Consider the following 26815-nt stretch of genomic DNA (forward strand, 5'->3'; position numbering starts at 1 on the left):
TTATGTTGCGACGGATCTTCTTCGAACGATCGGACTCCAAACAAAAAACCCTAGCGGGGCTAAGGCTCAAATCAACGATCACAAGAAAAAGAAACTTGCGGCAGCTTCAAGGCTTTGGTGATTTCTGGCTCTTTCATCAGCTATCCCCACCGACCACGCCAACCCTTTGTGAATCGTCTTAGTGCAAAACCATGTGTTCAACGAGGCAAAGCTCTGATACCACTTGTTAGGAACAAAGCGGTGCGTGGAAGCGAAACAACACACGTATGCACAACGATAAACACGCATAAACGAAAATATAAACACACAAGATTTTAACGTGGTTCGGTCCCCGCGAGGGGACCTATGTCCACGGGCTGCAACTAGGTTTTCTTATTAGCTCAGAACGAAGATTACAATTACATGATGGAATATATATAATAAACAATATTAGGGTTAAACATAATTAGGAACCAAAACCGGGCCTCCTAATAACACCTTCCCAAAGGCCTTCATAACCCAACACTAACAACCCAAGATTTTTTTTTTTGATTTTTTTAAGCCATGGGTATACATTCATGTTGCTTAAATTTACGTGGGTGTATTATATACTCTTTTTTAATCCATCTCTCCTGAAAGAAATAGTTTAACATCGCTTAATCCTCCTCAATTCAATTCAAATACGATTTTTAAATTATTGTGTGTGAGCGTAGAGGATTTTAAAGCTCATTAACATTTTAACTCATCTTGCCTTTAACGCCTCTTAATTCATGAAGAGAGTGGTGTTCCACTCGTTAAGCTTTGCCAAATCAGCTTTAACGCTTTAGATGTTCAGGGCCTTATGAGCAAGATTGCAAGATCACAAGTTCACAACATTAAATCTGATCAACCAGTTAATGCATGCTAATAACCCAATTGTTTGCTGGTAATTTCAATAAACTATTGTTTAAAACTTTAAATCTTAAATAGTAGAATACTAATATGAAAGGTTCTTGTTTTTTTTCTCTCTCCGAATGTGTATGTGTAAAGTGTGCATTAATTGATGTGTTTCACTAAGATTATTTATCCTCCCTCATTTAAGGGAGATAATGGATGGAGTTAGTCTTAATGGTCAAAACGCAAACACATTTAAACGCCATTAGATTATTCGTCCAAAAGTATCATTTTTGACAGAAAGGACTATTAGACCTAAACCACATTAGCCACAAAAGCAATTTGTTCCATTTTTATTAGTGAATGCTTTAGCTAGCAAGGGTAAAAGAATATTACTTCTAATCTTTTATAGTTTAAAATTGGTTGTTTGGTGCCGTAACTGGCCTATTGGTCCATTTAACGACACCTGATTGGTTCACCATTTTTTTTATTCTTGTTATGTTTTGTTTTAAATATTTTTTTTATTACTACACTGTTGATTACGGGGCGACAATTCCTGACACGACACGAAACACGATCCGAACCCGACATGAAAATATAGGATTTGGGTTGGCTGACACGACCCGTTTTCATAAACAGGTCAACCCTAACCCGACCCACTTAAAAAATGGATCAACCCAAACCTAACCCGGTAAAAGACGAGTTGACCTATTAATCCTTTTAAGAATTTTAGAAAAGTTAATATTTTAATTTTAGCGATTAGAGTTGCTAAATTTGAAAGCTAAATACTTTAATTTTTAATTTTTTTACATATCTATTCATTTCTAAAACTAAAACTAATTTATTTTAAACTACTTTTCATTTCCAACATTTTTAGCTGGTTAGTATTAAATGTCTATTCTCTATTTATATCATTCTACTGTTTTTGTCTTAATATTATCATTCTACTGTTCTTGTCTTGATCTAAATATGTAAACCAAGCTTGGTTGTTGAGAATGAGAGATAAATACACAAGTACAATTATATGTATCATAAATTACTAAAATGTTTTATATAAATAAGAGTAATTAATTGTTTATTAACAAACGAACGCAAAATGAGTTGGCCCGATACACAACCCGAACACGGCACGAATTTAAGTGGGTCGACCCGACCCGAATATATATATGGGTTAGGTTAGGGTTGAAGAATCTCAACCCAACACGATTGACATCCCTATCGTTCATGTCGGCCGGATTTGTTGGGTTTCAATGGTGATCAGTTAAAATTTTGTTTATTAAAACCGCTTCAATAAACGTGGTTAATAATAATTAATCTTATTAATTATAGTTATACGCAGCGGAATGGATATAATTAATCAGGACCGAAACTAAACCCGACAGGATCCGGTTACAGACAATACGAGTACGAGTCAACCAATAAATATATAATTAAACTAACGATATATTTAAGTTTACCTCGGTTAATAAATAACCGGTTGAGACACCAAAGGCTAACGAACCGAGCTAGGTGACACAACGAAATCAACAACCAACGGTGGCGGTGCACGACGGCAACGGCAGCGGTGGTGGTGTGCGGCAGCGGCTGGAGGCGCGGTCGGCGGCGGCGGACAGCGACTGGTCAGTGGCGGCGTCACCGGCAGACAGCGGCGGCTGGTCATGCGCCGGCGGTGAAGCAGCGGCGGTGGAGCAGGTGGCCGGCAACTAGGGTGGAGGAAGAAGGAGATGGACTTGTCAGGATTAGATTCAGGTTATAAAATATCATATATTTATAACCCCTCAATTAGGTTTAACTAATCTAATTAGTTATAAACCTAATGGGCCAATAAGTCCATGTCTTGCTCCAAAGCCGGTTCCATGTAATTTAATCTCGTTAAAGTGTCTAACCCGGTTAACTAATTTAAGCGGGTTTATGGTTCGTTACCTCACGGTGTAACTCTCACGGGTCATAACTTGTTTGGCCGTATTGACTTACCCGAACCGGTCCATAATTCCAACAGTATCCCACTTGTACGGTTTCCGGTTAAGTTACTCAATACTGACAGCCAGCGGTGCTCTAGCTACACATCGCTGCCACCCAACAGGTTATAACATTTTAAATTCATTAACCAAAATAATCTTGGAATACACTATTGCAAGATAACGAATTTATGGTAATCGTTGTCATCTATCCTTTCTGTATAAGACATCAATTGAACAATGAGACATGGATCAGGTTCAATCTCATATGGCGTTCAATCATTATAGTTCTCTATCTAGAGTCAAAGTGGTCCAATCAAACACACAGTTAGTTTGGGTGAGGCCTCACACTTTACCAGTTTGAATCAACGAGGGCGCCAAGATGTCTAACTGTTACATATCATGTAAGAGTACAGAATCCCATCTTGAATACGTACAACTCCCACTGAACTTCAGATTATTCCCAACCAATGCCTTTATAGCTGGCAGTTACGTGACAGCGGTTGACACTGATCAAAGAATAACCTTTAGTAAACGAAAGTTCTAATATGTATCTCAGGTCTAAGGATACTAAATGAGTATGCCAGTATCAAAACATCTTATGACTAAGATCCATGAAGATGATTTGATGTGAGTTACATCCATCTGTGAGTTTGGAAGTCAACTCCTTGAGTCCAAAGTCAGAATAGTTTTAATTCAGAGTTGTTCCGACGAGTCTGACCGACTACGGATAATTTAGAATACAATATTCATGGATTAAACGTATTAAAATCGAACACAGTTATATTATTTAGCATTTTCATTTAACCATTAAATCAAAAGAGAACTTAAAATATAACTGTTTAAAATGTTCACACATCCAAATACTAAATCAAAACAAACTACTAGCTAATCTAAGACCGATAGCATCTCTATGATGATCATGCTTGTCCTGAGTCATCGGTTTAGTGAACGGGTCAGCTAGGTTTTGATCTGTGTCTACTTTGCTTATTATGATGTCTCCCCGTTCCAGTATATCCTGTATATAGTGGAACTTACTTAGAATGTGCTTGTCCCTTTGATGACATCTGAGCTCTTTGGCTTGAGCATTGGTTCCTGTCTTGTCACGGATTACGTCGATCGGTTTCAGAAAACTTGGAACCAGATCGAGGTGGGCTATGAATTTCTTCATTCAAGCAGATTGTGAGCGAGAAACATCTCGGTCATTCTGGAAGCTAGCATCAGTGTAATACCTTACAGTGATCTCTTCTTCCACTCCTCCAAACACTAAGAACATGTCTTTTCAGGTACCTCAGAATGTTCTTCACAGCAGTCCAGTGGGCAATGCCAGGGTTCTGCTGAAATCGACTAGTCATGCTCAGCATATACGAGACGTCAGGTCTAGTACATAACATATCATACATGATAAAACCAATCACTGAAGCATATGGAATCGCTTGCATATGCTTAGTTTCAATGTCCGTTGCCGGAGATTGCGATTTGTTCAACACGGTTCCTTTAGCCATGGGGAGAGCTCATTTCTTAGAGTTGTCCATAAAGAAGCATGCCATTACTTTTTCTATGTATGTACTTTGACTCAGCCCTAGAAGCTGCTTAGACTTATCTCGGTAGATCTTAATTCCTAGAATATAAGCAGCTTCACCAAGATCTTTCATTGCGAAACAAGAGCCCAACCAGTTCTTAACTTCCTTAAGCATAGGGATGTTGTTTCCAATGATCAGTATATCATCCACATACAGGATGAGGAATGATAGTGTTGTCCCACTAGCCTTTCTGTAAACACAAGGCTCATCTTCATTTTTGATAAAACAAAACTCTTTGATTTCCTCATCAAAATGAAGATTCCAGCTGCAAGATGCCTGTTTAAGTCCATAAATGGACTTATTCAGTTTGCACACTCTGTTAGGATATTTAGGATCGACAAAACCTTTAGGCTGAACCATATAGACATCTTCAGAAAGATGTCCATTAAGAAAAGTAGTTTTGACATCCATTTGCCATATCTCGTAGTCATAGTACGCGGCTATGGCAAGTAATATCCTTATCGATTTAGTCATAGCAACGGGCGAGAAAGTTTCATCATAGTCAATACCTTGAGTTTGAGTAAAACCTTTCGCGACTAGCCGTGCTTTATATGTCTGCACATTTCCATGCATGTCGGTTTTCTTCTTGAAAATCCACTTGCTCCCTATTGCCCGACACTCCGGGGGGGGGGGGGGTAGCTCAACCAAGTTCCAGACTTGATTGTCACGCATAGATTGCATCTCGGCGTTCATGGCATCTTGCCATTTCTTAGATTCCGGATCTAAGATAGCAGATTTATAATTAGTAGGTTCGTCGCTTGACTCGGCTACTAGAGGACCTCAGGACCATCTAGATGCCATAGGTATTTAGAGTTTGGTACGCGAGTCCTATTACTTCTGCGAACGCTTGTGTTCGTGTCCGATGTATCAGCAACAACTTGTTGATCAGACGTTCCAACTTCCTCAGCGGTAGTTTGTAGTTCTTGAATTTCTTCAAGATCGACAATATTATCTCCAGTTCCTCGATCGAGAATTTCCTTCTCGAGAAAGTGGCCCTTCCTTCTGATAGAAATCACATTTGTATCAGGATGGAAGAAATAATATCCGCTTTGGTTATAGTATCCGACGAAAACAACCTTTACGCCGCGAGGATCGAGCTTATTGTCAGAATCACTAGTGACATAAGCATCACATCCCCATACTCTAAGGAAATACAAATTGGGTTTTCGCCCATGCCATATCTCATATGGGATTTTACTCACCTTTTTAGTTGGAGCCGACTGACAATGCGGGCGGCGGTCAAAAGGGAAAGCCCCAAAAGGAGTGAGGCAAGTTAGTTCTACACATCATTGATCGGACCATGTTTAGCAAGGTTCGATTTCTCCTCTCGCTCACGCCATTGTGTTGGGGTGTGCCGGGTAGAGTGAGTTGTGAAACAATTCCACGCTCTTTTAGATAATGTATGAATTCTGAGCTGAGATACTCTCCGCCTCGATCTGATCGAAGCATTTTAATAGTTTTCCTGAGTTGGTTTTCCACTTCGTTTTGAAACTCTTTGAACTTTTCAAAGGTTTCATGCTTGTGTTTCATGAGATACACATAGGCATATTGACTGTAATCGTCAATAAAAGAAACGAAGTATCTTTCATGATTCCTAGACATGGTTCTGAAGGGACCGCATACATCAGTATGAATGATTCCCAGCAGATCCTTTGCTCGTTCTTTCTTATAAGTGAAGGAGCCTTTGGCGAGTTTGCCAGCTAAACAAGATTCGCAATCATCAAAAGAGTCCGGTCCTGTGGATTCAAGAATCGCTTTGGATTGGAGTCTCTTGACTCATGCCTTGCTTATGTGGCCAAGTTGGCAATGCCATAGAAATGTATCATTGATGCCAGATCTGATACGTTTAGAAAGATTATATACATTATTGTTTATTTGAACATCAACCTCATAAATACCATTTCGAGGTTTAGCCTCAAAATAAAAGATATCATTCAAGTAGGCAGAAATAGCATTACTATTAAAAACGTACTTAAATCCTTGTTCAAATAATAAAGAAACCGAAATAATGTTTCTGGTCAAACCAGGTGCAAACAAACAGTTATCCAAAGTAACTACAAGGCCAGACGGACAAGCAAAACGATGTGCCAGTTGCAAGAACCGGGACTCTCTTCCCACCTCCAACGATGAGTTCCATGCTGCCTTGTTTCAGCTTCTTCCAGTTTTTAGGCTCCTGCAAGACATTAACGATGTGGTAGCCACATTCGGTATCAAATACCCATGTGTTGCTAGAGACAGTGAAAAGTTCAATAATGTAAACAGAAATACCTTTAGAGGAGCTTTTACCATTGGTCCTCAGCCTTTTCGGCTCAGCAAGGTAGTCGGGACAGTTACGTTTCCAGTGTCCCATTTTGTTGCACTTGTAGCACTGGCGCTCCTCAAGAGGCGGCGGTGTTACATTTGCAACACCTTTGTTAGTGTTGGTGGCATTCCTGGCAGCAACAGTAACCTTCTTCTTGCCTTTACCGTTATGACCCCGGTTCTTGGGTTTAGGCTTGATGACACCAGCAGATCGAACCATAAGAACTTGATTGTTTTTAGCGGGAATATTCATCTCAGCCGTCTTGAGCATTCCACGAAGCTCCGGCACTGTCTTCACCCAACCATTCATGTTGAAATTCATTACGAACTGGTCGTGAGAGCTGGGAAGAGAGTTCAGGATGAAATCCGCTGCCATTTCATCTGACAGGGGATAATCAAGTTTCCTTAGTTGTTCGATGTACCCTTTCATCTTGACGACATGCGCATTAACAGGTGATCCCTGTTCCATTCTGCAGGTGATAAGCTGCTTCATGGTGTCATAGCGTTCTTGACGGGCTTGTTTCTGGAACATGCCCTTGAGTTGCTCAAGCATCTCATAGGCACCAAAATCTTTCAAGCCTTTTGCAAGCTCGTAAGACATGGTGGCTAGCATGATACAGGCGACTTCAGCCGAGTCATCCGTATGCTTGTCAAGAACCCTCTTGGCATCAGCAGTATTGTTTTCAGGCTCGGTTGGAACAGGTCCATCGAGAACATAGTGCTTCTTTGCCATCTTGAGAACGAGTCCCAAGTTGCAGTGCCACTCAAGAAAGTTGGTGCCATTCAACTTTTCTTTCTCAAGGATAGCCTTGAGAGTGAATGAGGAGTTATTATCAGTAGACATCTGTTCAATTAAGCAAAAGTAAATTTTATTAGTATTTTCGATGTTTTTTAATCCTATTATTAATGACTCAATGACATTAGTAAATAGGAGCTTGAGACTCTGGCTTCCAGTTACTAATGGCAGTTGTAGCACACAACATTAGTAAGTGGTTAGGCAGACAGACAATGATTGCCAATTGTGGATAGAGCACAACTCTCGTTTATGAGGCCCATTAAGACACATTTGCCTAAGTAGATACGTTTAGCCTCATCTATGCCCACCTTAGTCTCCATATAGCTGTAGCACGTAACAAGAGAGTAAAGTAATAGTCGCCCTAGTATAGTCACTTGTGAAAGAGCCGGATGTGTCAATGGAACCCTTTCACCTTGAAGGGATAGGCTAGAAATCAAGTGCGGTGCTGTAGCTCCAAACACTTGAAGTTTCGCAGTATGCCTCAAGTGTGACTTATAGTAGGATGGCATAGACTATTGATTTAAATTGGGATTAATTTTAAATATTACCGAATAGAGTAAAAGTCCAGTTTTACTTTATTGATCGAGACAACTTGATGAACCCTTTCATCTCTCAGGACACTTAGTTTTATATAACCTATTAAAACTAAGTTTGTCGCGATAATACCAACCAATTTTAAGTTAATAGTTTTATCTATTAAGTTATTAGTTATGGAAAATTAAATTTAGTTTAATTTTGCAAAACTTGATTGGTTAATTTATTTTAATATATTTGGTATTAGGTTGGTGGTATTATAATCCTATTATAATCAAGCAAGCAACCAAAATAGCAAACGGATATGTAAATCTTAAATGGCCATGATTAGTGATTGATCTTGCTAGAGCCTATTAGCAAGATCAATCGGGTCAAGGGGTCACAACACAAAACAACCACAAGGATTGACTCTTGGTGCCTCCCGTCATCTTTGGTAACTCCCACTGACTTCAAGACCTCCATGAGATCGTACTCAGTTTCCTTCGGGTCTTCTTCATTACAAAATTACACTAATACAAGTAATGAAAAACTAAACCCTATCTATTCCAATTTTGAACCATCAAGATGGCCAAAAACCATAAAATAAAACCAAAAACTAAATACAACTTTTGAACCATCCATATGGCCAAAATAAAATCATTCAACCAAACAAACAAGGTCGGGCCAGATTTACATATTCAACGAAAAATAAGTCAGGCAGTATTTTGGTCAAATAAAATAAATAAAATTTTGACCAAACTAAAATTGCCCTAATATTTTATATAGATAAAAAACGTCAACTACCTTGAAGTTTATAATGTAGAACCGGTGAAAATACCGGATTCGACTCGTATGTTGTAACTAAGGCTCTAATACCACTGTTGGGTTTTAGTGGTGATCAGTTAAACAAATTTTGTTTATTAAAACCGGTTCAATAAACGTGGTTAATAATAATTAATCTTATTAATTATAGTTATACGCAGTGGAATGGATATAATTAATCAGCACTGAAACTAAACCCGACAGGATCCGGTTACAGACAATACGAGTACGAGTAAATAGATATATAATTAAACTAACGATATATTTAAGTTTACCTCGGTTAATAAATAACCGGTTGAGACACCGAAGGCTAACGAACCGAGCTAGGTGACACAACGAAATCAACGACCAACGGTGGCGGTGCACAACGGCAACGGCAACGGTGGTGGTGTGCGGCAGCGGCTGGAGGCGCCATCGGCGGCGGATAGCGACTGGTCAGTGGCGGCAGGTGGCGGTGGCACCGGCAGACAGCGGCGGACAAGTGGCGGCGGCTGGTTATGCACCGGCGGTGAAGCAGCGACGGTGGAGCAGGTGGCCGGCAACTAGGGTGGAGGAAGAAGGAGATGGACTTGTCAGGATTAGATTCAGGTTATAAAATATCATATATTTATAACCCCTCAATTAGGTTTAACTAATCTAATTAGTTATAAACATAATGGGCCAATAAGTCCATGTCTTGCTCCAAAGCCCGTTCCATGTAATTTTATCTCGTTAAAGTGTCTAACCCGGTTAACTAACTTAAGCGGGTTTATGGTTCGTTACCTCACGGTGTAACTCTTACGGGTCATAACCCGGTTGGCCGTATTAACTTACCCGAACCGGTCCATAATTCCAACAGGATTCGCATTGGTTCACGGCCGCAACTTTTTTAGCTATTATTACTACTACTACACTGTTGATACCATCTGAATTCGTATCGGTTCACGACCGCAAAACGCTTAATTTATTTGAAGTTAGTTAAAGCTAATTTAACACAATGCCATATCCTAAAATTCTCTAAAATGAAAAATCATGTAACTTAAAACTTAATATTTTTAATCAAGACTTCAACTGTGTGATTACAAGAAATAATATGTGGATTATTTATGCGGTTAAGTCTTATATATGTTATCATCTTTTTGTCTTAAATTAATATTTAATTAACTTAAAACGTAAATAAATATTGTTTCATGTTTTGGGGATTTAGCCTCATAAATTATCTACGAGTTTGTTAGGATGTGAAACAAACAACATGTGTGACATCACGTCCTTTTTCCCATAACATGAACCATGTGTTCATGTCATAAACTGACAAAATTATGTGAAATATTAACACATTTACATATGAACCATATACGTACAGCATACAAATGTATACGACTTACAAGTCTAGCTTTAGAGCACGAGAATAGTACAAGTCTTGATACTTTGTCAGCAAAATATGTTTTAATTGTATTATTCTCGTGTAAATAAATAACGATTATATTAATAATAATAACTACATATGGTTATTTGCATTCAAATTTAGTGAACACGCTCGCTGATTTCAAATATACATTTCCACGATTTTTTCAACACCAACAAGTAACATAGGCTGATTTATGGCGAAAGTGGAAAGAGAGGGCATGGTTGTCATATGTGGGGAAATGAGGGGAAGGCGATGGCTAGGGATCACATCAAACGAAATTTATCCAAACACAAATCAAATAGTGGCTAATAGGAGAAGTATTAGAATATGAGATTGGATATCGAAGTAGTTATAAAAATACTCGTGTCTTTCGGATGTGTAAAGTGTTAGTTAATACCTGCCTTATTATTCACACTCATTTACCCGCACCGAAACTAAATATGTTATAGTCTTAGAAAATATAATATATAATCTGTAATCTTTTGAAGTTGTTAAAAAATTTCAAATCATTAAATTACATAATTATTTTAAACGACCTTTTGTACTCGCGTGTTGTGACGGAGTTTGAGTTTGTACGATTATACATACATTGTAGTCAAGTCTTCATATGAATCGCTTCAAATTTGGCTATGAATTCCTAAAGTGAGATATACGAATACGGGGATATATACAAAAGTAAGTAAGAGCATGTTTGGGATTAAGTTTGAAAAATATTTATTGTCTTATTGGCTTTTTCAAAAAGACATTTTGAAAAGCTATGATTTGAGGTTTTTGGAAATCCGTTTTTTAACACTTTCAAAAAACTAAAATAAAAAAGATTTTTGCAACTATCAAACACATTTTAACTTATTGACTTTTTGAAAACACCAATAAACCAATAAGCATGTTTCAAACTCAATCCAAAACATGCTCTAAAAGTCAGGCCTCCATGAAGAGTACGTGCTTGTGACTTTGTGAGAGGAGTTGATTTTGACAATTAACATACGTAACAATTTCATATGCAATACTCACTTGTATTGCATATGTTATACAAGTGAGAAGGGTGGCTTTGTTCACTATGACTGTTGATGGAGATGGTCGCTGAGAAGGGTGGCTTTGGTTATAATTGGTTGTTTAGCGTGTTAATATATAGTGTTTTTTTTTATTAATTAAAACTTAAAAGCGAGGTTAAATTAATTGTTGAACAAATCTTCAAATGAGTTTTTGGTTGGAGGTTGGCCAATGAGTTAAAATAAATAAAGGTGACCTAACTAAGACAAACTTTGCCTTTGAGGGTGGCAATTAACATAAATATGGCAAATTCATGTAATGTTCTTAAAATATATAATCTCCTTTAATTATCTTAGAAATAAAAACATCACAATATGAATTTTGTAAAATACTTTTAAATAAATGATAATTATTTTTATAAAATACATAAAAACTAATGATAAAACCTCACAAGATCAATTTTGAGAATATATATATATATATATATATATATATATTGGTAATGACATTCAAAAGTGTGGGATTTGCATCTTCTGATGACCGCTAAAGTTATCGTACGATATATATACATATCTTTATGATATTCGTTATTTATGAGGAATATCTTGATGTTACAAACAACAATAGATATAAATAGACAAAGTAGAAATCTATCTTGTACGTTTTATAAAATCGCCCCACAAAAAAATGATATTTGATGGATCCAACATTGGCTATAAAATTATCTTGGAAATAACATCAATTTTATGGAAATAAACACGCTTAAATTAGTCTAATGTTGACGCGAGGATTGGAACTTATTAGTCTCGATGTCACTAGATTTTATTTTATTTGTTCTTTCAAAATTGAGATTTAAATCTTTTTTATTTTAAAATAGAGCCAATTAAAATGTGGCTGGGTTATCATCTTGTAAGGAATACAGGAATTGACTAGACTGAAGTTGAGTGAACACGTCTGGTTGTGGTTGTGTAGGATGATGCTGGTGATATGGAAATTGATACGATTGTTTGGGAGCATAACCTGGTGGTGGTGGTCGAGAATTTGGATCATTTTGGCCATAATGGCCTCTCAGTCTAGTGACCTTTTTGCTTGAACCGGTTTTTGAATTTTTGCTCGATTCCTTTTGAGTGCTTGTAGCATAAAATTGTTGGTAAAAATTTAAGAGAAAAAAAAATCATATTTTTGTTTAAAAAATGTAAAGAAAATGTTGAATATAGTGTTATAAACAAAACTGCTTAATTTAATTTTAAAAATATTCAGTCAACGGTCATATGACCGATGGCCCCTCTCTCAACGCCTACATTCTCCTCTGCTTTGTGAACCCAATTTCTTAGCTTGATCTCCCAGGCCGAAGCATTGGTGCCAGTGTTTTACCGAGCTACCCGAAGCTCGAACCCAAGAACGCCCCGAATACCCTTACATTTTCATAGTTACAAAATCAAGAGATGAAAATTAGAAAAGAAGATAAGAGAAAATGAGTTCGAATTGAAGTAGTTAAATAAATAATATTGATTTAATTAGAGAAAATCTCATTAGCGTTACAAAATCATATGTTCATACCCCAAAAGTCAAGATGACATCAGTTACTATTTATAGGAAATTTCCAGTAGATTGTTTTCTTCTGCATCCACATTTTCGTGTCTGTTGATGGGTGTCTCACATGCCATCTTATTATTATTTAAATCGGCTTGAGAATCTACAGAAAATAATAGATTGCCGATTGGTTAAGTTCAACATAAAATAATTAAAAAATAAAAAAACCATATGATTGTTACTAATCAAAGTAAAGGCAGGCATGAATAAAGACTAGTTTAAACAAGCTCATTTTATTAACGAGTTGAGCTCAAGCTTTAGACATAGAGCTCAACCAACCTAGATGTTAACCGTTTCCGAACTCGACTCGACTTATTTGATACCCTTAAAGATAATAGATATTCAAATTGGAATTAAATTGAATTTATATTGCATGTTAGGTTTTCTTGATTATCAAATATTATGCGACTTTTACTTAATTTGATTCCGTGTATTACACGTCTCATGTTTTCGAATGCTCGTTCTTCCGAAAGTATTAGATTTAACATGTAAATTATCTGATAACATGTAAGTTATGTCATTTGATTTATATGTAAGTTTTAATATCACAAACAATATTAGTTGGACCCATAAAGATTGAAACTATTTATTATTTATTGTCATATTGAAGTCATAACAATTTAGAAATAAACGTAATAATCTATAAAACAAGACAATCATATATTCACCAGATTTCAGTTATGTCCTTTTTATAATTAAATAACGTAACTAGTGTTCAAATATACCCATCTCGAACCCACTAGATGTGGATTTGACTGTGGTTTTAATTTTAAATGCAATCTATAAAACAAATATAAGTCATGTAATGAAATATTCTAACACAAATTATACATGGTGAGCAAACTAAAATATTATCTGGTTACAGCAGGAGCGGCTATGACATGAAAAAGGGGTTTTAGGTCGACTAAAGTGGCCTGTTTTTTTAAATTGGTCGGGAATTATTTGACTAACACAACCTATTTAATAAACGGGTCGAGTTCGGATTGACTTGTATAAAAACAGTTTGACCCGTTTAAGTATTTAAATAAAACTATTAAAAATAATATTTTTATTTATGTTTAATACATCCACTTTTATTAATATACACTTGTAATTTCCAACACATTTTCAAGATTTTTAATAATTTTCTAGAAAAAATATTCATATTACTCAAATTAGTCTGTCGACCCTAAGTTAGATAAATTTTATTTTTAATTATTTTTTGTTGAAAATGGGTTCAATAGGTCATGTTTGGATCGACCCAAATTGTGTGTATGTGGGTTTGGGTCAAAAATTTTAACATGAATAATAATATGGATCGGGTTTGTGTTGCATATTTCAACCTGTCAACCCGCCAACCCTTTATCCAAACATGATTGACATCCCTAATTATTCACATGTGATTAACATGTATTATTTCTATATAAACAGTGACGGTTGGAAGAGTAAAATGCATCGTGCTCATGAGTTGGTTTAGTGATTAAGAATATTGAACGGGATCTAAAGTGCGATAACTTTTATAGAGTTAGATTAAGCAATATGAGGTGTACGCATCATTTTATCAGTTGTTGAGACAAGGGGTTTTTAGTATTCATATCTAACTTAAACTTGAAATTCGATTGAAGAAAAAAAAACAAAATTGGAGATTCGAATTCAGTTTAACAAATTAGAATTCAAATTAGTAATCAAATTTCATATCAAATACGAATTATGCTTTTAATTATGATTCGAAATTCAAATTCAAATTTTGTATGTGAAAACACTCTTTTAACAATTTAACATATTTGCACTATTAATTCAATATCCAACCCAAGACCAAAAGCCAGTTATTTTTGGGCGAATTTGAATCGAATTAGTTCAAATTCGAATAGAACCTTGTTTCGAATCGGTCTAGCTTGAATTTAAATTCGAACCAAATCTTATTTGAATCGAATTTGAATCTATTTTTTAACAATCAGAATCGAATAATCCGATTCGATTAATATGGGAAGTTTTAATATGGATATTCAAAGGACAAAGTTGTATGAACATGGGACACTAAAAGAAATATAAACTCAAATTCTTTTATGATATAAGAAGTACTATGGGAAATGCTTCCCAAATATGGTGTGTGACAGAGAGGTTTGTTAGATAATGAAACATCATATGTCAGATCCACTTGTATAAATAGTGAGTTCGAGATTCTGGTTGTATCTCATATCATTTATTGAACATTAAATAATTACATTATTTTACAACATTTAAAATCTAGTGAAATCGAGATTTAGCTAATGTTGTAAGGTGTAACCTTAATTCAAAGTTATATTTACCAACATGTAATATTCTAAGTAAATCTCTAGATAATAACATCTTAGAGTAGAAAGAAGAGAAGTTTAATTTATAAAGAATGCATGAATTTAAATATCACCAACATGTTTAAGATTTACTGTCAGGTAAATAAAACGATATAGCCTATTTGAAAATTTTCACTTGAGACATAAAAAGACATTCATAATCACCTTACGAAAAAAATGGTATGAGGGTTGGGCTTATTATTTTCTTTTTAAACATTGAACACACATATTCTAAAACTTACTTTTGCTCATTTTGACTCGGACCTACATCACTTAATAATTAAGGATAGACACCACATGCCACTATAAAAATAAACAACGGCATGCTACAATATTATTATTATTGACATCGGGTTTCGTATATCATATATATTATATATTTAAAATTGTTATAACTTATAAGCATGGATAAGGTCAATTTTTAACACTAGCAATTTACAAATATATTTTTTCTTATTTGACTATTAATCAACTCATCAATCTTCTTAACCATATATTAAGCACTGTATTTTATTATATGAATTTCATTTACTATTTGATTGTGGATTAACTGCTAAATATATCTAAATAAAGATAAGTAATCAATTTTTTTTTGTAAAAAAATAATAAAAAAACTAGTTATTATATTTCATGTGTTAGGATATAAACAAAATACGAGAAACGTACGGACCACTAGAATAATAATGCTAACACAAAAATAAATATTAACTCTACTAAAATAACAGGTATAGCTTTTTATATTAATTTTTATTTTTTCTTATATTACGACCTATTTGAATCCATTTGAATTCAAATTTTTTAATTCGGTTTCAACTACTAGCTTGAATTTGAATTCACTTTATAAAAAATCCATTTGATTCGAATAATACGAAAACCGACTCGATCACCACTACTAAACGAAAATGCGAATTGCTAACTTTCAGATTGTCATATTTACATATGGAAATCTTAATTGTTAAGCTAAGGTATAAGATAACCAAGGCTTGATTAACATGTTGGATACCTTAAAACATATATTTTAAATAAAAATAAGACAGAATTACAAATTTTGTCCTTTAAAATAAGACGAATTACGGTTCGTGTCATTTTCTAAGTTTCCTTGCAGGCGGTGTACTTTAAACTTTTTTTTCCTACAAGTTTTGTCCTTTACGCTAACTGGGTTAGAAAAAGTCAGTTAAATCCCATCACGTGAGGCGCATGTGAGGGTACTTTTGTCCTTTCATATATCTCTGCAACTAAACCCTGTATCACTCTTCCCCCTCTTTTTAACCCAACCCCACCTTCAATCGATTCAATTCCCCGGCGATTAAAAACCCGACAGTTAAACCCTAAACCCTCGTATCCGACGCGACTCAATTAGGGCTTCAATCAATTAGGGCTCGATGCGAAATTCAAATACCAGGGCTCAATTGATGATGGCTTACTGTGTTTGTGGCAAGGTAGCAGTTGTTCGAACTTCATAGACTGATAGAAATCCAGGTCGTCGGTTATTCTCTTGTCCGGACATGGTAAGTGTGTAATTCGATTTAAGTTCCAGTCAATTGTTTATACTTCATGTTTCTCCTCTTTTCCAGACATCGGATTGCCCCTTTCTTGGATGGCGTGACCCACCAATGTGTGAACGGGCATTGGAGATTATCCCGGGCTTATTGAAATCGAAAAACACGGTTGAACAAAGTTTAGAGAGTTATAAAGAACAAGCAAGGAAGATGAAGAACAGATTGGTCATTAGTTGGATCATTTTCATTGCAATTGTAATTGCAATGAAAATGTAACTAGTTGACTGAATTTGAAGTTGTTGACTATTTGTATTTTGACTTTATTAGTTAATTTAGGACTTTATGCAGTTTAAGTATTATGTATTTTGACTTTATTTTGGATGTAATTTTGGATCCCTTTTAAACAATGTATCATCAGTTTATTTTGGATTTAATTTGGATCTTTGGTTAGTTTATTTTGGACTTTTGGATGGATTGTATACACAATCTGCACATTGTGCACTATCTACACATGATGCACAATCTGCACATTGTGCACTATCTACACATCCATCTACAACATCCATAAACCAAGAGATGAATACTGCATAATATGATCTGATCTGATCCAAGGGCAAATAAGTAAAAACTGCCAAACCATTAAATTATGTAAAATCTGATCCAAGGGCAAATATGTCCAAACCCTTAAAATAAGTAACATCTGATCCATCCATCTGCAGATCCATATGCACAAAAAGATGAATGAGTCATCTGCACAAACATCCATCTGCCAAACCATTAAATTAAGTAAAATCTGATCCAAGGGCAAATATGTCCAAACCCTTAAAATAAGTAACATCTGATCCATCCATCTGCAGATCCATATGCACAAAAAGATGAATGAGTCATCTGCACAAACATCCATCTGCCAAACCATTAAATTAGGTAAAATCTGATCCAAGGGCAAATATGTCCAAACCCTTAAAATAAGTAACATCTGATCCATCCATCTGCAGTTATGCACAACCATTACCATACCATGAAAAACTTCAAAAACATGAAAAACTTAATACATCCATAACAACTTAATACATCCATACAAGTGTTTGAAAAACTTAAAATAAGTCCAGACAACAACTTAATACATCCATACCATGAAAAACTTCAAAAAAAGTCTAACAACTTAATCTGCAAAAACAGTCATAAAAATATCCATACCATAAAGTCATAAAAACTACAAAAACAGTCAAACAATAGGCACATTAATCTGCAAAATTTTTCATGCATGATCTCTTGTTGTGACCCTTTTGACCACATGTCCCACAAGTGTTTGATCCTTTTGGCTTTGTCTTTCTCACTGCCTTCACTTTCTGGCCTTCACCCTCCACAGCCTTTCCCTTGCCCTTTGCATCAACCTTTGACTTTTTCCTTGAACCACCATCTTCCCTTTCCACTGCTGACTTTTTCCTTGATTTCTTTGGCCTTCCAGTTTGCTTTTTTAATTTAGGAGCTGTGATCTGGATTGGGACTTGTGATGTGGGCCACATACTCATACCATTGATGGGATACACCTTGTAGCTATACACTGCCTTCCACCCATCCATTGTGTAAATTGGTTTGACAAATGTTTCTGGCCTGCCAACAGATCTGTCATGTGCACCCTTCACCCAAATACATGCCACCACATGTCTACAAGGTATCCCAGTTATCTCCCATCTCCTACATGCACATGTACTTGTGCTCATGTTCACTACACACTGATCACCATATGGACCTGTTACCTGATAATGATCCTCACCATTCCAATGCACAGAGTACCTATCATCCAAATATGTAAACCATTCACATCATTTACAAGACAAATAAATATTCACATACAACTCACCTGCTTGCTTCCTTCTTCACTGACTCCATAATTTGTGTAGCATATGGTGTTAGTAACCCTGATGACCTATCAATTACCTTCAACACAGTAACAATCTTCCTCATCACATATTCTCTGATGTATTCCAGCAATGTGATAATAGGCTTGTCCCTTCCATCTACCAGCTTTGAATTGAAACATTCACACATGTTGTTGGTCAACACATCAGACATTGCTCTACCTATTATAACAAAACACAACAGATAAAGGACAAAACTTGAAAGTTATGAGAGAATAAAGGATACAAAATTAAAAACTTACCAGAGAAGTGTGACCTTGACCATGTTTCTGGTGGGATCTTAGATACCCAAAGATGACACCTTTTGTTCAAGTTTTTTAGGTTGTTCATCTCTCTCTCATATTGTGTAGGTGATGTACATCTAGCCAGCTTCCAAAGAGCATCCCTTAAAAGCTTTCCTTTGAAGAGTGATCTTAGGTTATCTTCAATGTGCCTCACACAAAACCTATGCTCTGCAGAAGGAAACAACTTATCTACAGCCTGTATAAGACCCTTTTGCCTGACACTCATAAAGGTAAACTTGGATCTGTTGTTTATATCCAAGTCATCACCAAGGCATTCCAAGAACCATTCCCAAGAGTTCAATGTTTCAGCTTCAACTACAGCATATGCAACAGGGTAGTATCCATTGTTTGGATCTAGAGCAACTGCTGTTAAAAGTTGACCATGCCAAGCACTTTTAAGGAAAGCCCCATCCAGTCCCAACAGATCCCTACCTATTGCTTTGAACCCCTTTTTCAAAGACCCCAAACAGATGTATATCCTCTTGAATTGTCTTGTCTCAGATGTTGGATCTGAGCATTCTTCTAATTCAAGCTTCACTGTTGTATCTGGATTAGTCCTCTTCAACTCTTCAATATAATCCCTCAATAACCCATATTGGCCTCTGAAATTTCCAATTATATGTTCCCTGGCCAACATCTTTGCCCTATAAGCTTTCATCTCAGACACACCAACTTCAAACCTCCTTTGAAACCTTTCTTTGATGGATTTAACTTTCAGCTTTGGGTCATCTTGAAGATCAGTAACCAAATGGTTTGAGAGGAACCCGGCTGTGCAAGCATAAATTTCCCTAGATTGAAGGCATTTATGTTCATTTATCAACCTTGTAATTTTCCATGAAGCTGTTCTCTTTTGGTATGACAACAACAGTACCCAAGGGCATCTAATAGCAAGTGGGTCTTTCCTTTTTCCCCTACCCCCAATACTTTTCTGGACTGGTCCCTCATCTTTATTAGCACTGCTAGATCCAACCCCCTGCATGTGGGACCCATCTTCCATATCTCCTTCACACACAGCCCTGACCCTTACCAAATCATCTTTTCTTATCCTAATTTGTCTTCTTGTTTCAACTGCATGTGCCTTGATCATATCCTTCACCTCTGCTTTTGTACCAAAAACTTGTCCCACATGGAAAAGATAATCCATGTCCCCCTCATTTCTTTGTTTCTCATTATACATCCTATCATTATCCAACATCACATCATCCATTTCTATGTCCAAAACCTCTAAACTACAATTTGCATCCTGCTGTTCAACTTCAAAATCAGTATGCAGTCTGAAATCCCTCATATCTACATCTACATCATGTATTTCACCACCTTCATAGTTGAAGTCACTATCTGAATCACTTTCTGAATCTTCATCACCATCCCTAGTTTTCTTAACATTTTTAGATTTCTTTTTGTTCTTAGATTTCTTCACATTCTTTGGTTTCTTAACTGGACAACCCTCTAGATGTTCATCATCATCAGAACTCTCATATCTCATTTCATAGTTAGAATCCCTACTATCATCAGTTCCACTTTCATCTGAACTTGAAGACTCATCTCCACTTTCTTTATCTGAAATTGAAGAATCTTCACTATCTTCATCCCCACCTCCATCCCCACCTCCATTGTAATCCATATCCACCTCATTTGTAGGCTGCACACCATATCCACCTCCATCCCCACCTCCATCTACATCACCATTGTAATCAATCTCCACCTCATTTGTAGGTTGCACACCAAAAGCATCCTCTCCAAAAATAGGGTCAAATTCTGGATCCTCATGACATATATCAATCTGGTCTTGTTGTTCAACAACACCAACATTATTCTCTTCTTGAACATTCACATTTGCATCCTGTTTGTCTTGTTCCACAACTACCTTTTGAACAACAACCTCATTTGTGCTATCTTGCCATTCCAACAACAACCTTTTCTTAACTGAGTTTGCTTTATCTAGTACGACCTCGCTTGCAAGAAACTCATCATTTGTTATCTCTTCAATGGTAAACTTTGAGGTTGAGCAGAAGTATGTGTGTACAGAGGTGAACTAATGCTCAACATACACATTCATTAACTGATTAAAAGCTCCAATATACTTAGCAAATCCCCTAACATCATCATCACTTCCCAAAGCTCTAAGCCCCCAATCCAATTCTGAACCCGGTACTACATAATGGTAGAATCTAACCTTATCTGTAGGATAGGATAATTCAAGCAAGATTCGATCAAGCTCGTGAACTGAAAACTTGTCAATATCTAGCATGTCAACAAAATGGACAACGGCTCTGTTATAAACCCGTCCAGGAAATTTAGTGAAACTGCCACCATGGTGCATCTTGATCGTGAACAAATGTGGATTATTTACTACACAAACAAGATTAAACAGCTGTTAGTTAAATAAACCCAATTATAAACCCTAAAGTTTTAACTTACCATAAAACGCATCAGCATTTGATTGTTCATCAGCTTCACGAATGTAGAATCGAGGAGGAGGAGGATCATCCATCTTACGTGTTTAAGTTCTGAGAATGATGTGCAATTTAAGGTATTAACTGTCGGGTTGTTGAGTCGAGTCGGATACGAGGGTTTAGGGTTTAACTGTCGGGTTTTTAATCGCCGGGAATTGATTCGATTGAGAGGGAGGGGGAAGAGTGATATAGGGCTTAGTTGCAGAGATATATGAAAGGACAAAAGTACTCTCACATGCGCCTCACGTGATGGAATTTAACTGACTTTTTCTAACCCAGTTAGCGTAAAGGACAAAACTTGTAGGAAAAAAAAGTTTAAAGTACACCGCCTGCAAGGAAACTTAGAAAAGGACACGAACCGTAATTCGTCTTATTTTAAAGGACAAAATTTGTAATTCTGTCTAAAAATAAACATCATGTTTTATTATATACTTTTAAATGGATTTAGTAGTTGATGCATGATGCAACGGATGTAGACCATGTGAGGTATCGGCAAAAAACAATGTATTGCTTTTAATATAAATACATTAATTTTTAGTAAAAATAAAAAAAATAATAAAAATAAAAAACTTATTTTAATTTAACATATGTGTCGTTCTCTCTTTCATACCAAAGATAATTAGAAGAACGACTAGAAAAAACTTTCGCTACTCAATTAGTTGAAATCAAGAACACTGTTATTAGCTTCAATGAGCATGTTAATATTGGCTGTTTATTTTTGTTATTGAATCATTAGTCCGATTCAACATGAATACATATTACCAACTAACTATCTTGTTAGTTAAGAATATATAGACACCCATTAATCTGGTAGGTAATTCAGAAATACCTTGTTGGTTAGTCGTTACCTTATAACCACTTTGGACGTGTGTTAACAAAGTACTTATTGTGGCCGCATGACCAAATTGCATTGTTAGAGGGGAAGGGGCACTCATGAATATTACTTATGCACCAGTCAATCATGTACCGTCACCTCATTTGTACCCTTAATTATCCACAAACTATAAAGTTACTGGCAACACCTACTCTCGAATACCCTAGAATTTTATTTAGAGCTGTCACTTTTACCCGAAACCCAACCCAAAAAAAACCCGTACCCGAACCCGAACTAACCCGACCCGAAAAACCCGGACCCAAGAAAAGACTAACCCGAACCCGAACCGAAGTAATTCGGATTGGTTCTCGGGTTTGATTTATAAGTTTCGGGTCAACCCGAAAAACCCGAATAAACTTTTAGTTTTGAAATTAAATATAATTTTAGGTATAATAGGCTTAGTCTTAGTCACTACATTTATCAAAATCTGAGCCTAATCGAATGTTGACATTCCAACTATTATGGATCGATTTTTTATTGTTAATTTAAGTTTTTCGTTTATTACTAATAGCAACCATAATCGAACAACCAAATCACGTCTGATTGAAGACGATTATGGTTCGAGTTAGTTACTTAGTTTTACTCTTCTTTTGAATTGTTTTATGACTTTATCAAGTTATATTGATTTATTATTTGATTATTTGCCTTACGAGCAAAGAAGAATATGTTGTTTTAATTTTAGCATTGAAGTTTTTAAAATTTTTTTTGTTTTTTGTTTCATTTTCAAGGATACTCGAAACCCGATTAACCCAACCCGAAAAAACCCGAACCCAAAAAACCTATGAGAGATTTGGGTTGGGTTTCGGGTTAAGATTTAAAACTTTGAAACCCGAAAAACCCGACCCGAAAAACCCAAAACATGAAAAACGAACCCGAAAAACACCCCTACCCATATGAGTGCCCCTTCCCCTCAAGAGCAAGTTATTGTGTCCGCATTACTGGTCCAAACAATAGTTACTGCATGCCTAAACTATGGATACTTATAGACTTGGTTACCATAGACAAAACGAAAGTGTGGCATTCAATAAATGACACACATCATCTTGATTATTTGTGACATGAAACTAAAAAAATTATAAATTATGCCTTGGTTGATAGAATACCTAGGTTGAAAGCAATATATTGTAGATAACAGCATAAAGGTGATTTTATGTTCATGGCAGATTCAGATTCAGATTCAGATTCAGCGTTAGAATAGAGGGGAGCTTGCACCCTCTTAAATATATAGTGTGTATATATATATATATATATATATATATATATATATATATAATTTATAATATATGTACTAGACCTAAAGACTAAAGTGTCCCATTCGTATTTTTTTAGCGTTTCAATTTGAGCACAACTTTCCAAGTCTAAGTTTAATTTTGTTTTAAAAATAATAGTTAAGCCCAAATTGCTTAATTGCTTAACCACTTCATGTCTTAGAAATTTAGAATTTACAAGTTACACAAGAGTTGGAGACATTCACGTGTGTGCTGTTTCACATATCAAGTTTTTCACCATTTAGATATTTTATTTTGTGATTTCGATTTTCTAGTTAGAATAAAAGAAGCGTTCATCAATTGTTTATTTGCTTTTATTTTGATTTATGCTAGTTTCGTTTCGATTTGATTGTATGTGTTTTTCTTGAACTTCAAAAGGCGGTGCATAGATTTTTGTTGTCATTTAAGAAACAATGATTTGGATTCTACAAATCATGAATGATACATTGCATTTGCAAGTGTGACAAGTGAAGCTGTAATTGACTGTTTTAAAAAGATGAAATCACATAGAAGTTAATTGTAATATGTATTTGTTTATTATATTTAATGAAATTTGTTTCTTACATGTCTAAACATTATTTATTTAATGTAATTTTTTTGCCTAGCCCATTTTAGTTTGACTCTTATAATTTGACTTGACACGTTCTATGTTAACATTTTTTAACATCCAGTAATAAAATTCCCGTGCCTATTATTTTGTATTATTTTAGCTAATTATGTGAATACTTTTACCATCTCGGTCCTAAAATTTCATCATTAATATAATAAAATTTTCTACTCATCATGCTCATACTAATAATATAAAATCTCATAATTTTTAAACCTCTTAAAATATCTTACATAAGCAATGTCAAACATAGCCGATCTTTAATCCAACCATCATTAAAATAACACAAACTTGACGGTTTCATGTTATTTTTTAAATTACTACTTGTAAGATATTTTAAACAAAAAGAAGTATAATATTATTATCACCTAAAAATAAAAGTCTACCATATTTCAACACTCTTTTTATTATTAAATGCTTTTTTCCACTGTTTTCCATACTCTCACCCCCTATAAATACATCTTCTATCCATTTAAATGCCAATTCACTATCAACTCTCATTACTCGTCTTCTCCGTCCTCTTTTTCCGGCAACACACATGGCTGATATCAAATTTTGTTCTGTTATGTATGTAATAAACAGAGTCTCCACCGCTTTCATCACTTGCGCCTTCGCGTTAGGTTCGTGTAACTTTTTCTTAGTTTCTTAAAATATCACTAGCAAAAAATTATTTGATGGTTATTAGTAGTGTTTACGTTTTTACGGGCAACAAGTTGTGTCACTGGCCTTTTTATGGCAAAACTAAGTGTTTTGAAATTTTATTAATTTGTTCATATACAAAAAGAAAAATTATTTGATGGTTTGTAGTAGTATTTAAATCGAAATAAAAGACAAATGTAAAAAATTGTGTTTTTTTATTGTAAAACTAATGCTTTTAAATGTTACATTAATTTCTTAATATACCACTAGCTAAAAAAGTTAGGTTCGTAGTAGTGTTTACGTTGAAATAGTAGGCAAACAGCAGCAAACGTCGCTAGACTTTTTTGTTTATTAAACGAAGTCTTTTAAAAACTACAATCATAGATGTTGGCAGAGCCTGATTCTGTTACACAGTGTTATTCATATGCTAAAATCCCCCCCTCCCCCTCTCACCCCCCCAAAAAAAAGGAAAAGAAAAAAACCTCCGGTGAAATTTTGGTTAAACTCCCATGAAAATATTCTGGGTCCACCACTGGATATTGGGGTGATAACATTACCATACATGACCCATTGAACTCGATTAATAATTAGCTCCTCAAATTTCAAATTTCTCTAAAACCGGAATTTGAATACTGAATGAATTCAGGTGGATCAATAATCGGAACAATCACGGGCGCAATCAAAGGGCAAACGACGGAAACAGGGTTAGTTCGCGGCGCGGGTGTGGGCGCAGTCACGGGTGCGATCACGGCGTTGCAAGTCATGGACATGATGGTTAATGGTGAACCCTTCTCTAAGGTTTGTGTTTGCATACTACCTTATATATGTTATTTGTACTTAAGGTTACATTGGCTCTTAACATGTGTAATTAATTAACTGTTTGCAGGTTGCATTGTTACATAGTCTTTTGAATGGGAAAGTGTTTATTGAATGGGTCAGCCCAGCTGTGCTTAAAGCATACCAATGGCAGGTAAATAAACATGGTGGGGTTGAGTTTGTGATGTTTGTTTTAAACATAAAAAAAGTGGATAATAGATTCTTGAATCTTTGGTTTATAACATTGATGAAATCGAATCCTGGAACATGTGATAAGACAACCTAAAAAAGAACTAATGTTTTTTTGATGATAAAGTTTAGCTTTTGGTTTTTATTATTTTTTCTTAATTTAATGCTATGAAATTTTAGATAAATACAATCACCTAAAATAATGTGGGAAGGTTGTGTTTTGCATCGTCATAATCAATATACAATATGTTGTCAAAACCGGCCTGGTCTTGTCAGTTTAACAAGGAACTGTAAATACATCATTCTTTCTATTTTAGTCGATCGGCTAAAGTAGTGAACTGTCAAGGATGCTATTTTGACAGTCATCACAATTTTTAAAAATCGCTAATATGTGTAAATTATCTATATATTAATATGTTTATTTGTGATTTGTACAGACTAGTGACATGGAAACGAGTTTTAGTGACATGTTTGACGTGTATAACAATGGGGCAAGAGGGTTATTTGAGGATACGATAAATAGGTTACCAAAATGTGTATTCGGGAATTCGATTGATCAAATAGATGAGACAAATTGTGCGATTTGCTTGCAAGATTTCGAGAAGAAAGAAGAAGGACGAGAACTACCAAGTTGTAGACACGTGTTTCACGTAAAATGCATAGATGAATGGCTAGTTAGGCAGGGATCTTGCCCTATCTGTAGAAGGGATGTTTAACAACATTATTAATTGTTAGTAAAAACGTACGGGATAAGTTTGGTGGTTACAAACAAAACAAAAGTGTTGCATTTGGACATAGCTAGTAATAGTTATAGCCATGTGATTTGGTGATTGAATGGTTATATATATGATGGTTACTAAAACCTTTTGATGTTATATTTTATGACATTAACTTCACAAGTTTATATAGTTTGAATCAGTACATGAAACATGTTTAAAAGATAGTAAATGTAGCGAGTTTAAAATAAAACTATTCATGCACAGGGCTCATTCATATGTAAAAGATAACTTAACTATCACAACTTATATCGTTAGCACAGCTGAAATTTACGAAAAAATCACGTGTTTAAACATTAATGATATATGGTATGTTTGATCACACGCTCACCAAAAATAGGTAAGGAAATATTAAGAAGTATAGAAAAAGGAAAGTGA

At 35.4% G+C, this 26815-nt stretch overlaps 1 protein-coding gene across 1 annotated transcript; it reads left to right on the forward strand.

The window, feature by feature from the left end:
• Window positions 1-24516: 24516 nt before the first annotated feature.
• On the forward strand, window positions 24517-26565 carry LOC143584915 (NEP1-interacting protein 2-like). Its single transcript, XM_077066837.1, has 4 exons — window positions 24517-24637; window positions 25303-25454; window positions 25543-25626; window positions 26099-26565. The coding sequence occupies exons 1-4, from the start codon at window positions 24556-24558 to the stop codon at window positions 26375-26377; spliced, it is 597 nt and encodes a 198-aa protein (XP_076922952.1). The 5' UTR covers window positions 24517-24555; the 3' UTR covers window positions 26378-26565.
• The last annotated feature ends 250 nt before the right edge of the window (window positions 26566-26815 follow it).

Source organism: Bidens hawaiensis, unplaced genomic scaffold (genome assembly GCF_021521415.1).
Source record: "Bidens hawaiensis isolate Kalapana, Puna unplaced genomic scaffold, B.hawaiensis_p1.1 tig00033490_1, whole genome shotgun sequence".
In the NCBI taxonomy this organism is placed as follows: domain Eukaryota; kingdom Viridiplantae; phylum Streptophyta; class Magnoliopsida; order Asterales; family Asteraceae; genus Bidens; species Bidens hawaiensis.